This window comes from Lithobates pipiens, unplaced genomic scaffold (genome assembly GCF_037356315.1).
Source record: "Lithobates pipiens isolate NorthernLeopardFrog02 unplaced genomic scaffold, aLitPip1_a1.2 Scaffold_18, whole genome shotgun sequence".
In the NCBI taxonomy this organism is placed as follows: Eukaryota; Metazoa; Chordata; class Amphibia; order Anura; family Ranidae; genus Lithobates; species Lithobates pipiens.
Genome location: NW_027507758.1, coordinates 469777583 through 469801490, shown reverse-complemented (window position 1 = coordinate 469801490; position 23908 = coordinate 469777583). Strand labels below are relative to the sequence as shown.

At 46.2% G+C, this 23908-nt stretch overlaps 1 protein-coding gene across 1 annotated transcript; it reads left to right on the top strand.

Moving 5' to 3' along the window:
- Positions 1-8123: 8123 nt before the first annotated feature.
- On the top strand, positions 8124-23105 carry LOC143988605 (uncharacterized). The gene is made up of 4 exons (XM_077488291.1): positions 8124-9051; positions 9138-9297; positions 22266-22416; positions 22536-23105. Exons 1-4 carry the CDS (start codon positions 8871-8873, stop codon positions 23097-23099), a joined length of 1056 nt encoding a protein of 351 aa, XP_077344417.1. The 5' UTR covers positions 8124-8870; the 3' UTR covers positions 23100-23105.
- The last annotated feature ends 803 nt before the right edge of the window (positions 23106-23908 follow it).

Below are 23908 nucleotides of genomic sequence, written 5' to 3'. Positions count from 1 at the left end.
TGCGTTGGCAGCTGTTTTGCTAGTACCCTGAGACTGGGTGAGAGAGGATGAGGAGGATGAAGAGGGCTTGGTCATCCACTCTACCAAGTCATTGGCATGTTGCGGTTCAACATGTCCAGCTGCCGAAAAGAAGGACAAGCGTGTCCCATGGCCACGTGCTGATGACAATGCACCGCGTCCACGACCAGCACTGTTGTCTCTAGACACAGAGCCTGCTTGCCCTCTTTTATCGGCTCGCGCCTGTCTGCCTCTCCTTGCTGGCCTTCCAGACATGGTAATGGCCTGAAGGGAGTTGGGTAAAACAGCAGTGTAATGGAGTCACACAACACCCACTAAGCCCTGCAGATGGCTCTATTAGAGAACAGCAATAAACGGTAGATACAGGTGTATATTGTGCTGGAGTCACACAACACCCACTAACTCCTGCAGATGCCTTTATTATAGACAGGGCCGCTGATAGGGCAGTACAGCCAGCCCTGTTGTACTGGGCCCGCCCCCATCAGCTCCACAGGGGGGCCCGGTCAGCTTTACAGTTAATTTCTGCAAATTAAAAACTAGAGCTTTCTAAACGAAGTTCTCCCCCACTAATACTTGCTTAGAGAAAGAGTGGGGGAGGGGGGGGTTGTAATTACATTTTACTGGGCCCCATCTGTTCTACAGAGGGTGAGCACAGCGCTTGGACTATTTCTCCTTTTTCGGGCGCATGTACATAAAGCTTCACCGCATATTGCTCTGCTAGTTAAATAGATCCGGCTGCCACTGCCTTCCCTGGCGGAGTGATAATACAGAGCCTCGTAACTTAGCTCCGCCTCCCATGCCGACTGCCAAGACTGAGGTGAGGCGACAGGCAGCTCAGTGGATGAGAGGGAGCAAGAACCTGGAGGACAGCATGGCTGGACCTGCACTGCAGAGTGAGTGGAGAACAGCAGATAGAATCCTCACTGTCTCACGTAGGTAGGCTTACACACTGACACACAGCATAGCAGGTCATGATTATCAGCATTATGATCCTCATGCAGCATGTGCTCTGTCATGGATCTGTCAGTGTGTCATGTTGCAGTTTGGTGCTTACTTTGTTATTGCTGTATGCTATTGCAGGGTTAAATTTTGTAACACACAGTTAACAAAGTCAGCACCCAAAAGCCATGTGACACTGACAGATCCATGACAGAGCACATGCTGACTGTGCTACCTCTGTAATTTCCATAATTCTGATAATCATAAAATGTTGTGAGATGCTACTTTACACTTTACTTGGGGGGGCAGTAAACATGTGCCTCCCAATCACCCCCCTTTAACCACGTTCTGTCCAGCAATGTACTGGTACATTAGTGGATTGGAAGGGTGATATCTTGGTCATGGCTGCAGCAATGCTCAGGATATTATTTTTTTAGCCCCAACAAGTCTACACAAAGTAAAAGTAATCTTAGTGGCTAAGAAGCCCCTGGATTACTTTTGCAGGCAGTGGAAGGGGGGTTTCACCACCGTTGCTCTCCCGTTCAATCAGGGGTCCCATTAAGGATGTGGGCAGCAACATCCAGTTCCTGGGACACAGTGAGAGGAGGTGATGATGTGCTTCCTACTTACATGGTCTCATATAAGCAAGCCATTACTGGCTTAAACAGACATCTGATCAAATCGATCTTTGTTTGATCAACTGCTTTGGAGGCCAGAGGAGGGATTTGGGGTCTAATACACCCCAGACCTTTCCAGAAGGATGACCCTATGCTATCAGAAAGGATGTTATTCATAAAAGAGATAGATAGGGAAATTAAAGATACAGTGTACATTTTTTTTGTAATAAAATAAAATTGAAAACATTATTAAACTGCCTCTGTCCCCCTGTATTCATGCACAATAATGAACACGTGTGCATATGTAAACGGTGACAAATCTGCAGAGGTTGGGTCAGGTGAGGAGCCTAGGATGGGGTCGAGGGCGGGGTTGGGGGGGGCCCAGTCGGGTAGGCTGTACGGGGCCCCATGATTTCTAACAGCGGCCCTGATTATAGAACACCAGAGATAAAGGGGTATACTGTAATTGAGTCACACAACACCCACTAAGCCCTGCAGATGGCTCTATTAGAGAACAGCAATAAAGGGTAGATACAGGTGTATATTGTGCTGGAGGCACAATATACACCCACTATAAAAACCCACTAACTCCTGCAGATGCCTTTTTTATAGAACACCAGAGATAAAGGGGTATATACAGATGTATACTGTGCTGTGCTGGAGCCACACACAACTTCCAATAACTCCTGCAGATGGCAAGTGGGCTCAAATAGAGAAGAGCTATGTAGGTGGATATAGCGGTGTGTACTGGGTACAGAGCACGCAGACAGCACGCACAAGCTCCTAACACTACTGACTGCAAGCTCTATTATAAAAGATAGATCACTAGCTATATAGGGGAGGTGAATATAGCGGTGTATACTGCGGTCAGGGCACACAGACAACAACCACTACACAACAGCAAGATCGAAAATCGGCCGAAAACGATCGGGTGTACTGTGTTGAAGGTACACAGAACACCCACTAACTGCTTCAGACGCCAACACACTACACTAGGCCGCCGCGCTGGCGGCCTTATATAGTGTGGGGCGTGTACTACACAGCCTGAGCTATGATTGGCCACAGGCATCCTGCCTGTGGCCAATCATGGCTCTCCTCGCTGCTGGCGCTGTGATTGGCCAAGCATGCGAGGTCACAGTGCATGCTTGGCCAATCATGAGCCAGCAATGCACTGCGATGACGCAGTGCATTGTGGGCTGTGAGCGTCACACGAATGTGGCACGAACGGCCCATAACGTTCGGAATTCGCCGAACGGGCGAACAGCCGATGTTCGAGTCGAACGTATGTTCGACTCGAACACGAAGCTCATCCCTATTCTTGAGGTGCTAAAATGGCAGGGCAGTACAAACCCCCCCCAAATGACCCCATTTTGGTAAGTAGACACCCTAAGGAAATTGCTGATGGGTATGTTGAGCCCATTGAATATTTATTTTTTTTGTCCTAAGGGATTGAATAATGACAAAAAAAAAAAAAAATTTACAAAAAGTTGTCACTAAATGATATATTGCTCACACATGCCACGGTTATATGTGGAATTGCACCCCAAAATATATTCCGCTACTTCTCCCGAGTATGGGGATACCACATGTGTGGGACTTTTTGGGAGTCTAGTCGCGCACGGCACCCCGAAAACCAATCACCACCTTCAGGATTTCTAAGGGTGCAAATTTTTGATTTCACTCCTCACTACCTATCACAGTTTCGAAGGCCATAAAATGCCAAAATAGCACAAAACCCCCCAAAATGACCCCATTTTGGAAGGTAGACATCCCAAGCTATTTACTGAGAGGCATGTTGAGTCCATGGAATATTTTATATTTTGCCACAAGTTGCGGGAATAGTACAAACTTTTTTTTTTTGCACAAAGTTGTCACTAAATGATATATTGCTCACACATGCTATGGGCATATGTGAAATGACACCCCAAAATACATTCTGCTGCTTCTCCTGAGTACAGGGATACCACATGTGTGGGACTTTTTTGGAGCCTAGCCGCGTACGGGACCCCGAAATCCAAGCACCGCCTTCAGGATTTCTAAGGGCATTCATTTTTTATTTCACTCCTCACTACCTATCACAGTTTTGAAGGCCATAAAATGCCAAGATGGCACAAAACCCCCCCAAATGACCCCATTTTGGGAAGTAGACACCCCAAGCTATTTGCTGAGGGGCATGTTGAGACCATTGAATATTTTTTTTTTGGGTTCCAAGGGATTGAATAATGACAAAAAATAAAAATATTTTTTTTTTTTTTACAAAAAGTTGTCACTAAATTATATATTGCTCACACATGCTATGGGCATATGTGAAATGACACTCCAAAATACATTCTGCTGCTTCTCCTGAGTACAGGGATACCACATGTGTTTGACTTTTTGGGAGCCTAGCTGCGTACGGGGCCCCAAAATCCAATCGCCACCTTCTGGATTTCTAAGGGCGCAAATTTTTGATTTCACTCCTCACTACCTATTACAGTTTCGAAGGCCATAAAATGCCAAAATAGCACAAAACCCCCCCAAATGACCCCATTTTGGAAAGTAGACACCCCAAGCTATTTACTGAGAGGCATGTTGTCTGAACGAAAAAAAAGAGATTGATCGGTGGGTATGCCCACCATTAGAATACCTCCCTTCATCCACCCACTTCTAATGATGGACATACATGCACCATTTTTTATATGCCGAAGCATGGGGCATCCTCCCGCAAAAAGTTATGCCGCGCTCACACGGTCAAACTTTTCCACGGGCAAGCATGCATTGGAATTTCGACCGTATGTACGCGGCATTAGGAGCAAAATCGCTCCTCCACCCCTTATGCCCCCATGCTTCGGCATATATGCTCTTTTTTTTTAACTATAGTGGTGAAATCACCTCCTACAGCGTTGGAGTCGCAGCTTTATGTATCGTGGGAGCAAACGCTGTTGCTGTCAAGATAAATAAATCCACGCTGCAACTGAATGGCGTACCTGCTAAGCAAATTATGGTTAACGTTAAAACAAAGTAACATTACAGTATAACAGTAAAACCTTACCATACCATACCTGCAAAGCAAATGCCAAAAAAAACTGTAAAAAATAAAATTTTTTTTAACACAACCTGTGCCTAAAATATATATATGCCGAAGCATGGGGGCATCCTCCCACAAAAAAGTTATGCCGCGTACATACGTTCAAACTTTTCCACGGGCAAGCCCTTCGTCGGAATTTTGACCGTATGTACGGGGCATTAGGAGCAAAATCGCTCCTCCACCCCTTATGCCCCCATGCTTCGGCATATATGCTCTTTTTTAACTGTGGTGGTGAAATCACCTCCTACAGCACTGGAGTCACGGCTTTATGTATCGTGGGAGCAAACGTTGTTGCTGTCAAGATAAATAAATACGCTCTGCAGCTGAATGGCGTACCTGCTAAGCAAATTATGGTTAACGTTAAAACAAAGTAACATTACAGTATAACAGTAAAACCTTACCATACCATACCTGCAAAGCAAATGCTCAAAAAAACAGTAAAAAATAAAACATTTTTTAACACAACCTGTGCCTAAAATATATATATATGCCGAAGCATGGGGGCATCCTCCCACAAAAAAGTTATGCCGCGTACATACGTTCAAACTTTTCCACGGGCAAGCCCTTCGTCTGAATTTTGACCGTATGTACGCGGCATTAGGAGCAAAATCGCTCCTCCACCCCTTATGCCCCCATGCTTCGGCATATATGCTCTTTTTTAACTGTGGTGGTGAAATAACCTCCTACAGCACTGGAGTCACGGCTTTATGTATCGTGGGAGCAAACGCTGTTGCTGTCAAGATAAATAAATCATAAATAAATCATAAATGCAGCTGAATGGCGTACCTGAAAACATGAAAAATGGTTAACAATAAAACACAGTAAACAGTAAAATATAAAAAACTAGAGAGAAGAGAGAGAGAGAGAGAGAGAGAGAGAACAATAAAACGACAACTATTTTTGGTTTTTATATTTTATATATTTTTTGTTTTTTTTATTTAACTTTTTTTTTTTATACACTTTTTTTTGAACTGTAAACTGTAACATTTCGGGTCTCTCAAAATGCGATGGCATCTTGGGAGACTCTGTGTTAGTGTGCCTAGCCTGTGAAATGCTGTACCCTACGCTAATACTTCACTAGTGTGTGGTAGCGTTCAAAACACTCACAAAGGCAAAGACCAGGATTGCCAGGACAGCGTGGACAATAACAATTGGTGTCACGCCTAAATCCGCGCTTGGTACAGTCACGACATCTTTTTTGGGGGGCTTGTTGGGTAGGGGTACTCGGGATGGCATAAGAATAATGCCTCTCATGCAGCCGGCTTACTGCATTTGGTTGGGAATGGTGAGGTGCAGAACCATCTGGATACAGAAGCTCTGTGACAACCTCTCTTTGGAAGAAAAGAAAGGTTAAAGTCCCGCCTGAAGTTTTGTATAGCACAAAAGCATTCAGCAAAACCAATTGAAATAAGTAAGCAGACACTTTTTTGTACCAGCGTCTGGCCTTACGGGAAGCTAGATACGGCGCCAACATCTGGTCATTGAGGTCCACCCCTCCCATATTTTTGTTATATTCGTGGACACAGAGGGGTTTCTCCACAATACCAGTCGCCGTAGAAATTTGGACCGTCGTGTCTGCATGAAGGGAGGTAAGAAAGAAAACATTCTTATTATCCCTCCACTTCATAGCGAGCAAATTATTACACCGATAACAGGCTCTCTCCCCCAGCCTAAGACGGGAATCTACAAGCCGCTGGGGAAAGCCCCGGCGATTAGGTTGCACGGTGCCACATGCTCCAATCTGATTATCAAACAAGTGACTAAACAGTGGCACGCTGGTGTAATAATTGTCCACGTACAAGTGGTACCCCTTTCCGAATAAGGGTGACACCAAGTTCCACACTATCTTGCCAGCGCTTCCTATGTAGTCAGGGCAGTTCTCCGGCTCTACGTAACTATCTTTACCCTCATAAACCATAAAGCTCCATGCATAGCCTGTGGCCTTGTCACAGCACTTATAGAGCTTGACCCCGTATCTGGTACGCTTGTTGGGAATGTACTGTTTGAATGACAAGCGACCATGAAACTTAATCAGGGACTCATCAACGCAGACAACTTTTTGGGGAGTAAACAAGTCGGCAAAACGTTGGTTGAAGTGGTTTATGAGGGGCCGAATTTTGTAGAGCCGATCGTATTCAGAGTCTCCACGATGACGACAAAGTTCATTGTCACTGAAGTGCATGAACCGCAAGATCTGCTCATATCGTTTCCTGGACATGGAGTTAGAGAACACGGACATGTGGTCAGTCGGATGCGTGGACCAATAAGCCCGCAATGTCATGAATTTATGTGTGCCCATGTTGAGGGAAAGGCCCAGAAAGGTCTTAAATTCGGAAACCGTAACTGGTTTCCAATCTCTGGCAAGGGAAGGCAACTGGGGATTAGCGGCGATGTCTTGACCAGCATATAAATTGGTTTGGTCCACAATAGCTCTATAGAGATCTTCCGTGAAATACAGAGAATAAAAATCAAGTGGCGTAAAATCATCTGTATCCACCTGAATACCGGGTTGGGCAGTAAATGGGGGAAGTACTGGTGCTGCAGAAGTGGTGGGCACCCAATCAGGATAGGCGAATTCTGCAGGAAGGGCACTATGGGAACGACGGGCCTGTCTTCGTCTTCTTCTTGGTGGCAGCGGGACACTACTTGTGCTTGCCACCTCGCCAGCTTGAACTGCACTTATGGGACTCGCCATGTCACCACGTGATACTGCAGTGCTGGATGTACGTCCAGGGTGTACTAGGCCGCTGGTGCTTACCAGTTCACCAAAAGGATGAGCGGCGCTAGTACTGGCTCTATACTCCATACGAGGGACTTGCGGTTCCTGCACCTCAACAACATCAGAAGATCAGGGTCGGGTACGCCTGACGTTAGCAGGGACCTCTTCTTCGTCGTCAGAGCTATCTGACATGGAGGAGCTGTCCTCTACAGGTTCGTATTCTGAGCCTGAATCTGACAGATCAGTGTCTTCCTCTTCACTATCTGTCATGCTCAGAAACGTGTAGGCCTCTTCACTAGTGTACCTTCGCTTTGCCATTTTGGGCTCTAAATTTAGGGGTACACTAGTGAGACTCACAGGTAAAAAAGCACCTAGCCTGTCAGCGACTGTATAAAACGCTACAAAAAAAACTGTTAGCGATCGCAGGGATCAAGCCTGACTCTGCGAACGCTGCAGTTATGTGTGTTGTGTTTTGTAAGTGACAGTGATTGATCGATACTGCACTTGGGTGGGCTGGGCTGGGCTGGGCTGGGCGGAGGGGCAAAACGCAGGTGCTAGCAGGTATCTGGATTGATCCTGCTAACAATGCGTTTTTTAGAACCCTAAATTGCTGGGCACTCTAGTATAGATCTGATCAGATCAGATATTGATCTGTTCGGATACTATACCACTAAGGGAGGTGTATGCTTTGCGCGTGGGTGTTAGCGGTACTGGCACTAACCTAGCACTGCCTGGGGCGACGCAGACCCTTTCTGACCCTAAGGCCTCATGCACACGAGACGCAGTTAAACGCGCGTTCAGATGCAGTTGGACAGTTTTTTCAACTGCACCTGAACTCATTCAATGTTATCCTATGTGTCCATGCACACAGTCTCGTTTTTTTGCGTTTATATGCAGTTGCGTTTAATCTCGTTTTTCCAGAAGCAAAAAAATGCGTTCAGAGACAAAAATTTCTGCGTTTCAGACGCAAAACGGGGCTAAACGCGGCTAAACGCGGCTGAACGCGGCAACCGCGTTTAGCCGCGTTTGCGTTTATATGCGTTTTTAAAGGAACCCAATTTTTGGTACCTGAAAATTCTGAAATATGATTTAAACTCATAGAAAACAATAAAAAATGTTAGGAAAAAGTTGTAATTACTTTATATAATTCATAGAGTGTATTTACTTTGTGACACAATCCCATAATATCTCTAGTGTTTCCATTAGCTTGTACAATGAGGAATTCCTTCACTTCTTTGCCCCAAATACTCATCCAATTTCTAATCTAATCAGTGGCTCCACCTAGTCTGGCCAAGCCATAGCATTGTCATAGAAAAACTTAATGTCTAGTCAGCCCCCCTCCCCCACCATGTTTCCATGTAGAACACACATCCTTCATGAAACTGAAACTTTTTTCCACAAGCCACCCCCCTTCCCCCAAGCTAGGCTTGTCCACACCTTGGATTGCCATCTTTGAAGACACATCTCCTACACCTTGGATTGCCAGCTTTGAAGAAACATCTCCTAAAAAATGACTTCTGATGTGAGCCAAAACAACTTGATTGAAGTAATTCAAAATTATGTACAATTATGGGACAAATCCCATGAATTGTACCCTGACCGGATTGCCAAACAGAGGACATGGGAAAATTTGGCCAAAGACTTGACCCCAAACTGGGAAGACCTCTCCAGATCCCAGCAAGAAACTCGAGGTAAGTTCAATCTATATTTGGTCAAAATTTTGGGGTATGTTAATTTGTATTTTCAGTTTTTAAGTTGATTTTTAATCATTGCACAGTGGCATCATTTCAAAAAAGATGGAGATCTTTGGCCGACAGAGTAAAGAGAGATCTAAAAAAAGAAAAAGAATCAAACCGCAGTGGAGCCCAATCCACCTACAAAACCCACCCCTTGACTGTCCAATTGTCTTTTTTGAGGGACAGTTTAATTTCAAGAGCGTAAGTAAACTTAAATTTATTTATCAATTTATATTATTTTGTAACATTAATTTTTTTTTTAAAAGTAAAATTTTTAAAATTTTAACTTGAGATCTAAATTCCTAATTTTTTTATTTTAATATATGTTATTTATATTTTTAATTTTTCTATTATAATTTTTTCGGTATATTTTTTGTACAATTTTCTCTATTTTTTGTGTTTAAAATAGATTCTAATACATTTTTTATTTTTTTATTTTTTGAAGATAAATTTTAGACTGGATAATATAATATCCGTTAATATATTAAATTTAATTGTCAGATAATTGTGTTTAGTATGCATGTATGTATGTATTTATGTATGCATCTCAACCCACTGTCCCTCTCCATCACCCCCTCCTCTTCTCATATTCTATCTCACTCAGCCTCTCTCACTCCCTCCTCCATCTTTATTTCATTCAGTGCCTCTCCACCCCCCTCTCTCCCTCTGCTATTCTACTCCCTCTCCCCCCCTCTCACTCCCTCCTCCCTTAGTTCAGTCACTGCCTTTCCACCTCTCTCTCTCTCTCCCTCTGATCTTCTCACTCACTCACTCTAGTCCCCTCACCCTCCCCCTTCTTTCTTCATACACCTCTCCTCCTGGTCCTCCTTTCTCTCCATCTCCCATCCATTAACCTTTAAGTTATGTTAGGGGTTAGTGCTTAAGGGTGACAGTAAGGAAAGGGCATTGGTTATAGCTAAGGTCAAGGTTAAAGGGTTAGGGATTATGATTCGGTCCGGTGGTTATGGAGTATGGGTAGTGCTGAGGGTTATCAAATAGGGATTAGTGTTAGCAGGTAGGATTTTAGTTACCAAATAGGGGTTACTGTTACCAAATCGGGGTTAGGGTTAGCAATTGGGGTTTAGGGTTAGGGTTAGCAATTGTGGTTTAGGGTTAGGGTTATCAATTTCGGTTTAGGGTTAGCAATTAGGGTTAGGGATAGTGTCAGCAATTAGGGTTTATGGTTACCAAATCGGGGTTAGGGTTAGCAATTGGGGTTTAGGGTTAGGGTTAGCAATTGTGGTTTAGGGTTAGGGTTATCAATTTCGGTTTAGGGTTAGCAATTAGGGTTAGGGTTAGTGTCAGCAATTAGGGTTTATGGTTACCAAATCGGGGTTAGGGTTAGCAATTGGGGTTTAGGGTTAGGGTTATCAATTTAGGTTTAGGGTTAGCAATTAGGGTTAGGGTTAGTGTCAGCAATTAGGGTTTATGGTTACCAAATCGGGGTTAGGTTTAGCAATTGGGGTTTAGGGTTAGGGTTAGCAATTGGGGTTTAGGGTTAGGGTTAGCAATTTCGGTTTAGGGTTAGCAATTAGGGTTAGGGTTAGTGTCAGCAATTAGGGTTTATGGTTACCAAATCGGGGTTAGGGTTATCAATTGGGGTTTAGGGTTAGGGTTAGCAATTGTGGTTTAGGGTTAGGGTTATCAATTTCGGTTTAGGGTTAGCAATTAGGGTTAGGGATAGTGTCAGCAATTAGGGTTTATGGTTACCAAATCGGGGTTAGGGTTAGCAATTGGGGTTTAGGGTTAGGGTTAGCAATTGTGGTTTAGGGTTAGGGTTATCAATTTCGGTTTAGGGTTAGCAATTAGGGTTAGGGATAGTGTCAGTAGTGATGGCCGAACGGTTCGCCCGGCGGTCGTTTCGCGGCGAATTTCCGACTTTCGCCGTCCGCGGGTTCGAACGCCTTTTTCCGTCGTTCGCCCCGGCGGACTTACGTGTTTAATGTATACAAGAACTTTAACCTTTCGTGACACGTTTATCATGTGTTACAGGACAACCAATTGAGACATGACAGCTCATGGACACTTGGACATTCCCCCTAACCTATAAATACACCCGATCCGGTGGCCATTTTACATTCTTTCTTCTGTCACTGTAGGGAAAGGATCCTGTGTGGAGTAGGGACAGAGAAAACGCTAGCTATTTGGTACACAAAAGTTCTTTTCAGGACTGGTATAGGTGTTAGGTCAGCAGCCTGAGTTTCTTTTGTCAGTTTAGATAAAGGGACAGAGCGCTGTATGCTGCTATTTTAGGGACAGCTCAGCCAGATTAGTCTTTCTTCATCATCATCATCATCATCATCATTAGCTGTTACTATCAGGTCCACAAAAGAGCTGTTCCAGCTAATCGTTCCAGCCTACTCTTTTTTGCCAATTTGTATAGGGACAGGCAGGAAGCAGTGTGTCAGGCAGTGAGGATAATTTTAAAGACTTGCTGTTACTATTAGTTCCACAAAGGTTCTTTTCAGGACTGGTATCAGTGGTACGGTAATAGGCTTGTACACGTATAATATTCTTTCTTCCAAATATAGAAAGAATATTATACTTGACTGCTGCCCTTCTGCTGCAGTCTGCTAATCATTCACAACTCACTTGTTCCACAAAGCTCTTTATCAGGACTGGTAACTTGGTCTGTCTAGGGTGCTACGGTACATAGGCTTGGGTGCGGTACAGTCTGCTGTTCTGTAAGGACCGCTATCGGTCCACAATACATAGGGTTGCCGTGCACTACTGCTGACCGCTGCCCTATACTGCAGCAGTCCTTCATTGGTATAGGGACTGACGTACAGTCTGCTAATCACTAACACACAACCTGCTTGGTCCACAAAAGTTCTTATAAGGACTGGTAACTTGGTATAGGGTGCTACGGTACATAGGCCTGAGTGCGTTACAGTCTGCTGTTCTGTAAGGACCGCTATCGGTCCACAATACATAGGGTTGCCGTGCACTACTGCTGACCGCTGCCCTATACTGCAGCAGTCCTTCAGCGGTATAGGGACTGACGCACAGTCTGCTAAACACTAACACACAACCTGCTTGGTCCACAAAAGTTTTTATAAGGACTGGTAACTTGGTATAGGGTGCTACGGTACATAGGCCTGAGTGCAGTACAGTCTGCTGTTCTGTAAGGACCGCTATCGGTCCACAATACATAGGGTTGCCGTGCACTACTGCTGACCGCTGCCCTATACTGCAGCAGTCCTTCATTGGTATAGGGACTGACGTACAGTCTGCTAATCACTAACACACAACCTGCTTGGTCCACAAAAGTTCTTATAAGGACTGGTAACTTGGTATAGGGTGCTACGGTACATAGGCCTGAGTGCGTTACAGTCTGCTGTTCTGTAAGGACCGCTATCGGTCCACAATACATAGGGTTGACGTGCACCACTGCTGACCGCTGCCCTATACTGCAGCAGTCCTTCATTGGTATAGGGACTGACGTACAGTCTGCTAATCACTAACACACAACCTGCTTGGTCCACAAAAGTTCTTATAAGGACTGGTAACTTGGTATAGGGTGCTACGGTACATAGGCCTGAGTGCGTTACAGTCTGCTGTTCTGTAAGGACCGCTATCGGTCCACAATACATAGGGTTGCCGTGCACTACTGCTGACCGCTGCCCTATACTGCAGCAGTCCTTCAGCGGTATAGGGACTGACGCACAGTCTGCTAAACACTAACACACAACCTGCTTGGTCCACAAAAGTTCTTATAAGGACTGGTAACTTGGTATAGGGTGCTACGGTACATAGGCCTGAGTGCAGTACAGTCTGCTGTTCTGTAAGGACCGCTATCGGTCCACAATACATAGGGTTGCCGTGCACTACTGCTGACCGCTGCCCTATACTGCAGCAGTCCTTCATTGGTATAGGGACTGACGTACAGTCTGCTAATCACTAACACACAACCTGCTTGTTCCACAAAAGTTCTTATAAGGACTGGTAACTTGGTATAGGGTGCTACGGTACATAGGCTTGAGTGCGGTACAGTCTGCTGTTCTGTAAGGACCGCTATCGGTCCACAATAGATAGGGTTGACGTGCACCACTGCTGACCGCTGCCCTATACTGCAGCAGTCCTTCAGCGGTATAGGGACTGACGTACAGTCTGCTAAACACTAATACACAACCTGCTTGGTCCACAAAAGTTCTTATAAGGACTGGTAACTTGGTATAGGGTGCTACGGTACATAGGCTTGAGTGCGGTACAGTCTGCTGTTCTGTAAGGACCGCTATCGGTCCACAATAGATAGGGTTGACGTGCACCACTGCTGACCGCTGCCCTATACTGCAGCAGTCCTTCAGCGGTATAGGGACTGACGTACAGTCTGCTAAACACTAATACACAACCTGCTTGGTCCACAAAAGTTCTTATAAGGACTGGTAACTTGGTATAGGGTGCTACGGTACATAGGCTTGAGTGCGGTACAGTCTGCTGTTCTGTAAGGACCGCTATAGGTCCACAATAGATAGGGTTGACGTGCACCACTGCTGACCGCTCACCTATACTGCAGCAGTCCTTCAGCGGTATAGGGACTAAGAGTTTTGTCACAGGGTCATTTAAAAAATGACATGCAGAGGAAGAGGCAGGCCCTTCCGCAGGGGTGGTAGGGGTAGGGCAGGAGCAACAGGCTTGAGCCAAAGTGGGAAGTTGCAGAAGGTGCGTTCAATTACTTTAAAGGATGCACCAGACTTGGTTGAGTGGCTCGCTCAGCCTTACTCTTCTGCACCCTCCTCATCCTCTCGATCTGCACCCTCTTCTTCACTCTCTGCTATGTGCACCCCCAAAGACACTACCACCAACAACACGACCACCACCACCACCACCACATACCTTCCGCTTGAGTCACTGGAATTATTTTCCGATCCATATCAAGAGGACATTTCTGATGCGCAGCCACTCTTGGTATTGGATCAGGAAGAGGAGGTAGCAACAAGCGCTACTCAGCAGTCTGACGCCAGTACCCAGATCAGCCCAAGGAGGAGGTTGGTCCCCGGTGTTGCTGCCTACTCTACTTATAGCGGTGGGGAAGGTGACGTTGATGATGACGTGTCTAGTGATGTCACGTGGGTGCCCACAAGAGAGGAAGAGGAGGGGAGTTCAGAGGGAGATATGGACCAGCAGATAGGGAGGAGAAGCAGCAATGACTTACATTGCACAGCAGGGACAAAGCAGACTGCAAATGTATCAGGAGCGAGTCATCGACCATGTACGGTCACATCTGGCGCTCCCAGGACACCGGCACATGGCTCCGCAGTGTGGGCTTTTTTTAACGTGTCCGCTGCTGACAATAGCGTTGCCATCTGCAATCTTTGCAGTCAACGCGTTAGTCGCGGTAAGCCCAATACTCACCTAGGGACGACCGCCTTAAGAAGGCACATGAGCAGCCATCACCGAGCCCAGTGGGAGCAACGGAACACACAAAGCCACACTGCAGGCTCTCACCGTCCAGCCTCGTCTTCTACTTCTCCTTCTCCTCTCTCCTCACAATTGTCCTCCACTCCACCTTCCATCACGCCAAGCTCACATTTTTCTGCAAAAAGGCAGGCTTCCGTGGGCCTAATGTTTGAGCGTAAAAAAATGATGACGCCGGATAACCCTCTTGCCCAACGGTTGGCGGCTGGCTTGTCAGAACTCATAGCCCGCCAACTACTGCCATATAAACTGGTGGACTCGGAGGCCTTTCGCAAATTTGTGGCCATTGGAACACCACAATGGAAGGTCCCAGGAAGGAAGTATTTCTCAGAGAAGGGCATCCCAGAGCTATATGGCCATGTTCAGCGGCAAGTGAATGTATCTCTGGCACACAGTGTCGGTGCCAAGATACATCTGACCACAGACACGTGGTCTAGCAAACACGGGCAGGGAAGGTATATCAGTTTTACTGCCCACTGGGTGAACCTTCTGACGGCCGTCAAGCATGTAACCCGTGGCACCCGTGTAGATTTGGTTTTACCGCCACGGATTGCATGCAGGCCTGACTCTTCTTCTCCTCCTCCTACTCCATCCTCCTCCCTCTCCTCCTCAGCTGCCTCCTCCTTTTCCGCTGCTAGCGTCTCTTCCACTGCACCGCCCAAGCTCCCCAGAACCTATTCCACATGCCAGGTGAGACGTTGCCATGCCGTGCTGCGTCTGTTGTGCCTGGAAGCAAAGAGCCACACTGGCCCGGCACTCCTTTCAGCTTTGCGTTCACAGGCAGATGAGTGGCTAACACCGCTCAATTTGACAGTTGGTAAAGTGGTGTGTGACAACGGTGCCAATCTGCTTAGCGCATTGAAACAGGGCAAAATCACGCACGTGCCGTGCATGGCACACGTCTTAAACTTGGTCGTGCAGCGATTCCTTGTCAAATACCCTGGGGTCCAGGACATCTTGCGGCAGGCAAGGAAAATCTCGGCCCATTTCAGAAGATCTTACACGGCCATGGCTCGCCTTGCTGACATTCAGCGGCGACACCATCTGCCGGTCAGACGTCTTATTTGCGATTGCCCGACGCGATGGAACTCAACCTTCTATATGCTTGATAGGCTGCTCCAGCAGAAACGTGCAGTTAACGTCTACCTGTATGAACTCTGCGAAAGAAACGGTTCTGGGGAGCTGGGTTTTTTTTCACCGCGCCAGTGGCTGCTCATGCGCGACACATGCAGACTTCTGCGGCCATTTGAGGAGATCACCAAACTGGTCAGTCGCAGCCATGGCGCCATCAGTGACATGGTACCTTATGCCTTCTTTCTGGAGCGTGCATTGCGTCGTGTCATTGATCAGGCTGTGGAGGAGCAGGAGCGGGAAGATGAGGAAGTCGCAATGCTGGATGAATTCCCAGGGGGGGCTACTCTATCTGAGACAAGTCAACAACAGGAGTCTGATGAGGAGTCAGAGGAGGATGGTGCCGGGGCGGATGAGCAGGAGCAAGAAGAGCATGCTTTAAACCTTTCTGGGATCCCTGTTGTGCGAGGATGGGGAGAGGAGAATGAAGAGGACGACATTATCCTGGATGATGAGCAGGAGCCAGGCCACCACACCGCTTCCACTTTAGTGCAAATGGGGGCCTTCATGCTCCAGTGTTTTAATAGGGACCCCCGTATAAAAAGCATGAGGGTCAAGGACCAGTACTGGGTGGCAACGTACTTAGACCCCCGGTACAAACACAAAATGGCGGAAATGTTACCGCCGTCGCAGAGGGCTGTCAGAATGCAGCACTTCCAGGCCTTGCTTCGAGAAATGCTGCATTCTGCTTTTGCGTGCGCTGGCAGAGGAGCAATTCCCACTCCCAGAGAAGGATTTGCGGGTACCAATCCAACAGCGCCTGCAAGAAGAGGCCGGTTTGAAGATGTGTTGGTGACTTCGGATATGAGGTCATTCTTTCAGCCGACCCATCGACAGGTGTCATCCGGATCCAGCATCAGGGAACGCCTAGACCGTCAGGTGTCCGACTACATTGGGTTAACGGCCGATGTGGACGCTCTGAGGAGTGATGAACCCCTAGACTACTGGGTGGGCAGGCTTGACCTCTGGCCAGAGCTTGCCCAATTTGCAATCGAACTGTTGGCTTGCCCCTCATCCAGTGTCCTGTCCGAAAGGACGTTCAGCGCAGCAGGGGGGATTGTGACCGATAAGCGTACTCGCCTAGCTCACCACAGTGTTAACTACCTCACATTTCTAAAAATGAATGAGGCATGGATCTCGGAGGAATTCAACACATGTGATCAGTAGACCATGTATATGTCTATAAACAATTTTTGGAATCAAGCACACAGACCTTCTTAATTCATTTGGCTCACTTCCCTGACCCAAAAAAGCACACCGTACTATATGCCCCTACCCTCCTCTTTGAAGAGGTTGAGCGGTGTCATATTTCTACTGGGGCTGCTTATTATGAGGGGTTCCCACCATCCCTGTGCTGTGCTGACTTCCTCCTGGGTGTTCTTATTATGAGGGGCTCCCACCATCCCTGTGCTGTGCTGACTTCCTCCTGGGGGTTCTTATTATGAGGGGATCACACCATCCCTGTGCTGTGCTGACTTCCTCCTGGGGCTGCTTACGGTGCTGCTGTCAGCGCTGTATGTCACGGAGCTGCTGTCAGCGCTGTATGTCACGGAGCTGCTGTCAGCGCTGTATGTCACGGAGCTGCTGTCAGCGCTGTATGTCACGGAGCTGCTGTCAGCGCTGTATGTCACGGAGCTGCTGTCAGCGCTGTATGTCACGGAGCTGCTGTCAGCGCTGTATGTCACGGAGCTGCTGTCAGCGCTGTATGTCACGGAGCTGCTGTCAGCGCTGTATGTCACGGAGCTGCTGTCAGCGCTGTATGTCACGGAGCTGCTGTCAGCGCTGTATGTCACGGAGCTGCTGTCAGCGCTGTATGTCACGGTGCTGCTGTCAGCGCTGTATGTCACGGAGCTGCTGTCAGCGCTGTATGTCACGGAGCTGCTGTCAGTGCTGTATGTCACGGAGCTGCTGTCAGCGCTGTATGTCACGGAGCTGCTGTCAGCGCTGTATGTCACGGAGCTGCTGTCAGCGCTGTATGTCACGGTGCTGCTGTCAGCGCTGTATGTCACGGAGCTGCTGTCAGCGCTGTATGTCACGGAGCTGCTGTCAGCGCTGTATGTCACGGAGCTGCTGTCAGCGCTGTATGTCACGGAGCTGCTGTCAGCGCTGTATGTCACGGAGCTGCTGTCAGCGCTGTATGTCACGGTGCTGATGTCAGCGCTGTATGTCACGGAGCTGCTGTCAGCGCTGTATGTCACGGAGCTGCTGTCAGCGCTGTATGTCACGGAGCTGCTGTCAGCGCTGTATGTCACGGAGCTGCTGTCAGCGCTGTATGTCACGGAGCTGCTGTCAGCGCTGTATGTCACGGAGCTGCTGTCAGCGCTGTATGTCACGGAGCTGCTGTCAGCGCTGTATGTCACGGTGCTGCTGTCAGCGCTGTATGTCACGGAGCTGCTGTCAGCGCTGTATGTCACGGAGCTGCTGTCAGCGCTGTATGTCACGGAGCTGCTGTCAGCGCTGTATGTCACGGAGCTGCTGTCAGCGCTGTATGTCACGGAGCTGCTGTCAGCGCTGTATGTCACGGAGCTGCTGTCAGCGCTGTATGTCACGGTGCTGCTGTCAGCGCTGTATGTCACGGTGCTGCTGTCAGCGCTGTATGTCACGGAGCTGCTGTCAGCGCTGTATGTCACGGAGCTGCTGTCAGTGCTGTATGTCACGGAGCTGCTGTCAGCGCTGTATGTCACGGAGCTGCTGTCAGCGCTGTATGTCACGGAGCTGCTGTCAGCGCTGTATGTCACGGTGCTGCTGTCAGCGCTGTATGTCACGGAGCTGCTGTCAGCGCTGTATGTCACGGAGCTGCTGTCAGCGCTGTATGTCACGGAGCTGCTGTCAGCGCTGTATGTCACGGAGCTGCTGTCAGCGCTGTATGTCACGGAGCTGCTGTCAGCGCTGTATGTCACGGTGCTGCTGTCAGCGCTGTATGTCACGGAGCTGCTGTCAGCGCTGTATGTCACGGAGCTGCTGTCAGTGCTGTATGTCACGGAGCTGCTGTCAGCGCTGTATGTCACGGAGCTGCTGTCAGCGCTGTATGTCACGGAGCTGCTGTCAGCGCTGTATGTCACGGTGCTGCTGTCAGCGCTGTATGTCACGGAGCTGCTGTCAGCGCTGTATGTCACGGAGCTGCTGTCAGCGCTGTATGTCACGGAGCTGCTGTCAGCGCTGTATGTCACGGAGCTGCTGTCAGCGCTGTATGTCACGGAGCTGCTGTCAGCGCTGTATGTCACGGTGCTGATGTCAGTGCTCTGTATTACGGTGCTGCTGTCAGTGCTCTGTATCTCCTGCACCCTCTTGTTTGCCTACCCTGGTCCCTGACCTTCCCTCTCCTCCATTGCCTTCATTAGCTCCATAGTCCTGAATTGTCAGAACAATTTCCCAAATAAAAAAAAAATGCTTGTAGTTATCGATCCCAAATTCACCTCATACATGTATTATGCTATTGTCCAGGTGGTGGGACTACGTGCTACCCCCTAATAATTACCCCGTGGCCGCAAATTCGACCTAAAGGTTTGCGAAATTCGCCTCCCATTGAAGTCAATGGAGCCCGCGGCGAACGGTCGTTTTCGCGAACGTTTGTGTCCGTTCGCGTTTCGCGTTCGCGAAACGTCCCGTCGGAAGTTCGTCCATCACTAAGTGTCAGCAATTAGGGTTTATGGTTACCAAATCGGGGTTAGGGTTAGCAATTGGGGTTTAGGGTTAGGGTTAGCAATTGTGGTTTAGGGTTAGGGTTATCAATTTCGGTTTAGGGTTAGCAATTAGGGTTAGGGATAGTGTCAGCAATTAGGGTTTATGGTTACCAAATCGGGGTTAGGGTTAGCAATTGGGGTTTAGGGTTAGGGTTATCAATTTCGGTTTAGGGTTAGCAATTAGGGTTAGGGTTAGTGTCAGCAATTAGGGTTTATGGTTACCAAATCGGGGTTAGGTTTAGCAATTGGGGTTTAGGGTTAGGGTTAGCAATTGGGGTTTAGGGTTAGGGTTATCAATTTCGGTTTAGGGTTAGCAATTAGGGTTAGGGTTAGTGTCAGCAATTAGGGTTTATGGTTACCAAATCGGGGTTAGGGTTAGCAATTGTGGTTTAGGGTTAGGGTTATCAATTTCGGTTTAGGGTTAGCAATTAGGGTTAGGGTTAGTGTCAGCAATTAGGGTTTATGGTTACCAAATCGGGGTTAGGTTTAGCAATTGGGGTTTAGGGTTAGGGTTATCAATTTCGGTTTAGGGTTAGCAATTAGGGTTAGGGTTAGTGTCAGCAATTAGGGTTTATGGTTACCAAATCGGGGTTAGGGTTAGCAATTGTGGTTTAGGGTTAGGGTTATCAATTTCGGTTTAGGGTTAGCAATTAGGGTTAGGGTTAGTGTCAGCAATTAGGGTTTATGGTTACCAAATCGGGGTTAGGTTTAGCAATTGGGGTTTAGGGTTAGGGTTATCAATTTCGGTTTAGGGTTAGCAATTAGGGTTAGGGTTAGTGTCAGCAATTAGGGTTTATGGTTACCAAATCGGGGTTAGGGTTAGCAATTGGGGTTTAGGGTTAGGGTTATCAATTTCGGTTTAGGGTTAGCAATTAGGGTTAGGGTTAGTGTCAGCAATTAGGGTTTATGGTTACCAAATCGGGGTTAGGTTTAGCAATTGGGGTTTAGGGTTAGGGTTAGCAATTGGGGTTTAGGGTTAGGGTTAGCAATTTCGGTTTAGGGTTAGCAATTAGGGTTAGGGTTAGTGTCAGCAATTAGGGTTTATGGTTACCAAATCGGGGTTAGGGTTATCAATTGGGGTTTAGGGTTAGGGTTAGCAATTGTGGTTTAGGGTTAGGGTTATCAATTTCGGTTTAGGGTTAGCAATTAGGGTTAGGGATAGTGTCAGCAATTAGGGTTTATGGTTACCAAATCGGGGTTAGGGTTAGCAATTGGGGTTTAGGGTTAGGGTTAGCAATTGTGGTTTAGGGTTAGGGTTATCAATTTCGGTTTAGGGTTAGCAATTAGGGTTAGGGATAGTGTCAGCAATTAGGGTTTATGGTTACCAAATCGGGGTTAGGGTTAGCAATTGGGGTTTAGGGTTAGGGTTAGCAATTGTGGTTTAGGGTTAGGGTTATCAATTTCGGTTTAGGGTTAGCAATTAGGGTTAGGGATAGTGTCAGCAATTAGGGTTTATGGTTACCAAATCGGGGTTAGGGTTAGCAATTGGGGTTTAGGGTTAGGGTTATCAATTTCGGTTTAGGGTTAGCAATTAGGGTTAGGGTTAGTGTCAGCAATTAGGGTTTATGGTTACCAAATCGGGGTTAGGTTTAGCAATTGGGGTTTAGGGTTAGGGTTAGCAATTGGGGTTTAGGGTTAGGGTTATCAATTTCGGTTTAGGGTTAGCAATTAGGGTTAGGGTTAGTGTCAGCAATTAGGGTTTATGGTTACCAAATCGGGGTTAGGGTTAGCAATTGTGGTTTAGGGTTAGGGTTATCAATTTCGGTTTAGGGTTAGCAATTAGGGTTAGGGTTAGTGTCAGCAATTAGGGTTTATGGTTACCAAATCGGGGTTAGGTTTAGCAATTGGGGTTTAGGGTTAGGGTTATCAATTTCGGTTTAGGGTTAGCAATTAGGGTTAGGGTTAGTGTCAGCAATTAGGGTTTATGGTTACCAAATCGGGGTTAGGGTTAGCAATTGTGGTTTAGGGTTAGGGTTATCAATTTCGGTTTAGGGTTAGCAATTAGGGTTAGGGTTAGTGTCAGCAATTAGGGTTTATGGTTACCAAATCGGGGTTAGGTTTAGCAATTGGGGTTTAGGGTTAGGGTTATCAATTTCGGTTTAGGGTTAGCAATTAGGGTTAGGGTTAGTGTCAGCAATTAGGGTTTATGGTTACCAAATCGGGGTTAGGGTTAGCAATTGGGGTTTAGGGTTAGGGTTATCAATTTCGGTTTAGGGTTAGCAATTAGGGTTAGGGTTAGTGTCAGCAATTAGGGTTTATGGTTACCAAATCGGGGTTAGGGTTAGCAATTGGGGTTTAGGGTTAGGGTTAGCAATTTCGGTTTAGGGTTAGCAATTAGGGTTAGGGTTAGTGTCAGCAATTAGGGTTTATGGTTACCAAATCGGGGTTAGGTTTAGCAATTGGGGTTTAGGGTTAGGGTTATCAATTTCGGTTTAGGGTTAGCAATTAGGGTTAGGGTTAGTGTCAGCAATTAGGGTTTATGGTTACCAAATCGGGGTTAGGGTTAGCAATTGGGGTTTAGGGTTAGGGTTAGCAATTTCGGTTTAGGGTTAGCAATTAGGGTTAGGGTTAGTGTCAGCAATTAGGGTTTATGGTTACCAAATCGGGGTTAGGTTTAGCAATTGGGGTTTAGGGTTAGGGTTATCAATTTCGGTTTAGGGTTAGCAATTAGGGTTAGGGTTAGTGTCAGCAATTAGGGTTTATGGTTACAAACTTGGGGTTAGGGTTAGCAATTAGGGATAGTTTTTGGTTTAATTTCGGGCTTAGGGTTTAGGGTTTGTATTGAGTAGTTGGGTTAGTGTTATGTCTACGTTTTTTTTTTTAGGTTGGTGGGTGGGGGTTTGGTGTTAGGGGATAGGCTTAGGGTTGTGAAAAATAAAATAATAAAATTTTAAAATGTGCACATGTCTAACTGTACTTAAACCTTATTATTTAAAGGACAACATCCAACATTTCAGAGGATGAAGGCAGTGTCCATCAGGATATAGTAAATGAGATGGAGGATGTGCCAAGTGCATCACAAGCGAGTTTATCTTTGGCTACAGTTCCAATTTCACGCGACCGTGAAACACCGGTTGCTTCTATACAGGTATAACACAACCTATGGTCTCTGATTTTTTATAGAAAAAGAATGTATCATCATTACTTTTGGTCATATAAGTGCAAGATGTATATGTCAATAACTGTATGTATTTTATTTTATTCAAGGGTGATCGCAGTCGATCTCCTGCAAGAAGCAGGCCAAGGGGGCGTCGGTCGCGTGACGTAGACCAGGAACCGACCAGGGTGGAAACCAACATTATTAATTTAGTAGAAGAGCTACGCCAGGAACGACATCGGAGCGATGTCTTCCTGGACCTAAATAATGGGCGCAGTATTTTTTGCCGTAGCCTATATGTAATTCTTGAACAATTGTCTGAAGACCGCGAGCGGCAATGCCGTGAAAACATTTATTGTTATATCGTGGCATGTCTAAATGCAGAAAGACAGTCGCGGCCCCCACCGCCACTGAACATTGTCCAAGGGGGGATGCAGAATACTCCTTTCATGGATATTCCAATCCAACGAGGTTCATCATATAGCCAGGGAGTTACAGGTAACGTCCTACACACACAGAGACCGCCAGCACAATATGCAATGTCGTCAACAATTGGCACACCATTTATGCCACAGACAATGTCCCAGCTCCCACCCCTTCAGCCACGGATGGGTAATCCTTCCCCCGTTGACGAAAGTTCACAGGATAACTACGGGACATATCATAACTTATAATTTAATTATTACAATTTGTTTTTTTTTCTTTATTGATCATATTATTAGTTAGCACTTTTCACACCCTTTTGCACTAAATTTTTTTGATATTTGCACTGTTTGAAAAAATGTTTGATTTTGAATAAATATTATACTGTTTGCACTTTTTGATTATAATGTATTTTATATTTTGTTTCAATTTTAGATTTTAAATTTTCTTTTAATAAAGAAATAATATTTGAAAATTATGAATTGGTGTCCATAAATATTAGATGTGTGGATAAGTTGAAATGTAATGAAATCTTTTATTTATATACATTTATATATATTTTTGGTGGCTCTATATTTAGAGAAGTGTTACATTATCACATCCTTTGTTTAATCTAAGACATTATAATCCCATAAGGTTTTACGAGATTACAGTATTCATGCCCATTCTCCATAATTTAAAGTGTTTATCGATGGTTATAATACAGTAACCTAGAAATTATATTAAAAAATAATTAGCAAGTGAAACAAAGTAACATGCTTAAATTAAAAAATGTAAATATAATTAAAAATTGGGACAAAGAAAAAATCCTTTATTGAAACTGAATGAACCACAGTAGCATTTTTCAAAAATGTCAATAACTTTGAGCTAGCAATCAGACTAAATATGGGTATCCTGCCAGGGCACGCTACCAACAGGTGAAACAAAGTATTCTGCAAAATTGTTTCGAATGGTCATTGCTCTGGCTGTTGGGCGTAGGTCCATGTATTGAATGTTCTGATTGGTGTTGGGAGGGGCAGGATCTGTGGATATTCTATCATTTTCAATTACAAAGTTATGG

What these genes read in the sequence shown, in the direction of transcription:
- LOC143988605 (XM_077488291.1), top strand. Translation starts at nt 8,871, where the DNA reads ATGACTTCTGATGTGAGCCAAAACAACTTGATTGAAGTAATTCAAAAT. An exon ending in ATCCCAGCAAGAAACTCGAG is followed by an intron (nt 9,052 to 9,137) that starts GTAAGTTCAATC and finishes ATCATTGCACAG; the next exon opens with TGGCATCATTTCAAAAAAGA. An exon ending in GACAGTTTAATTTCAAGAGC is followed by an intron (nt 9,298 to 22,265) that starts GTAAGTAAACTT and finishes TATTATTTAAAG; the next exon opens with GACAACATCCAACATTTCAG.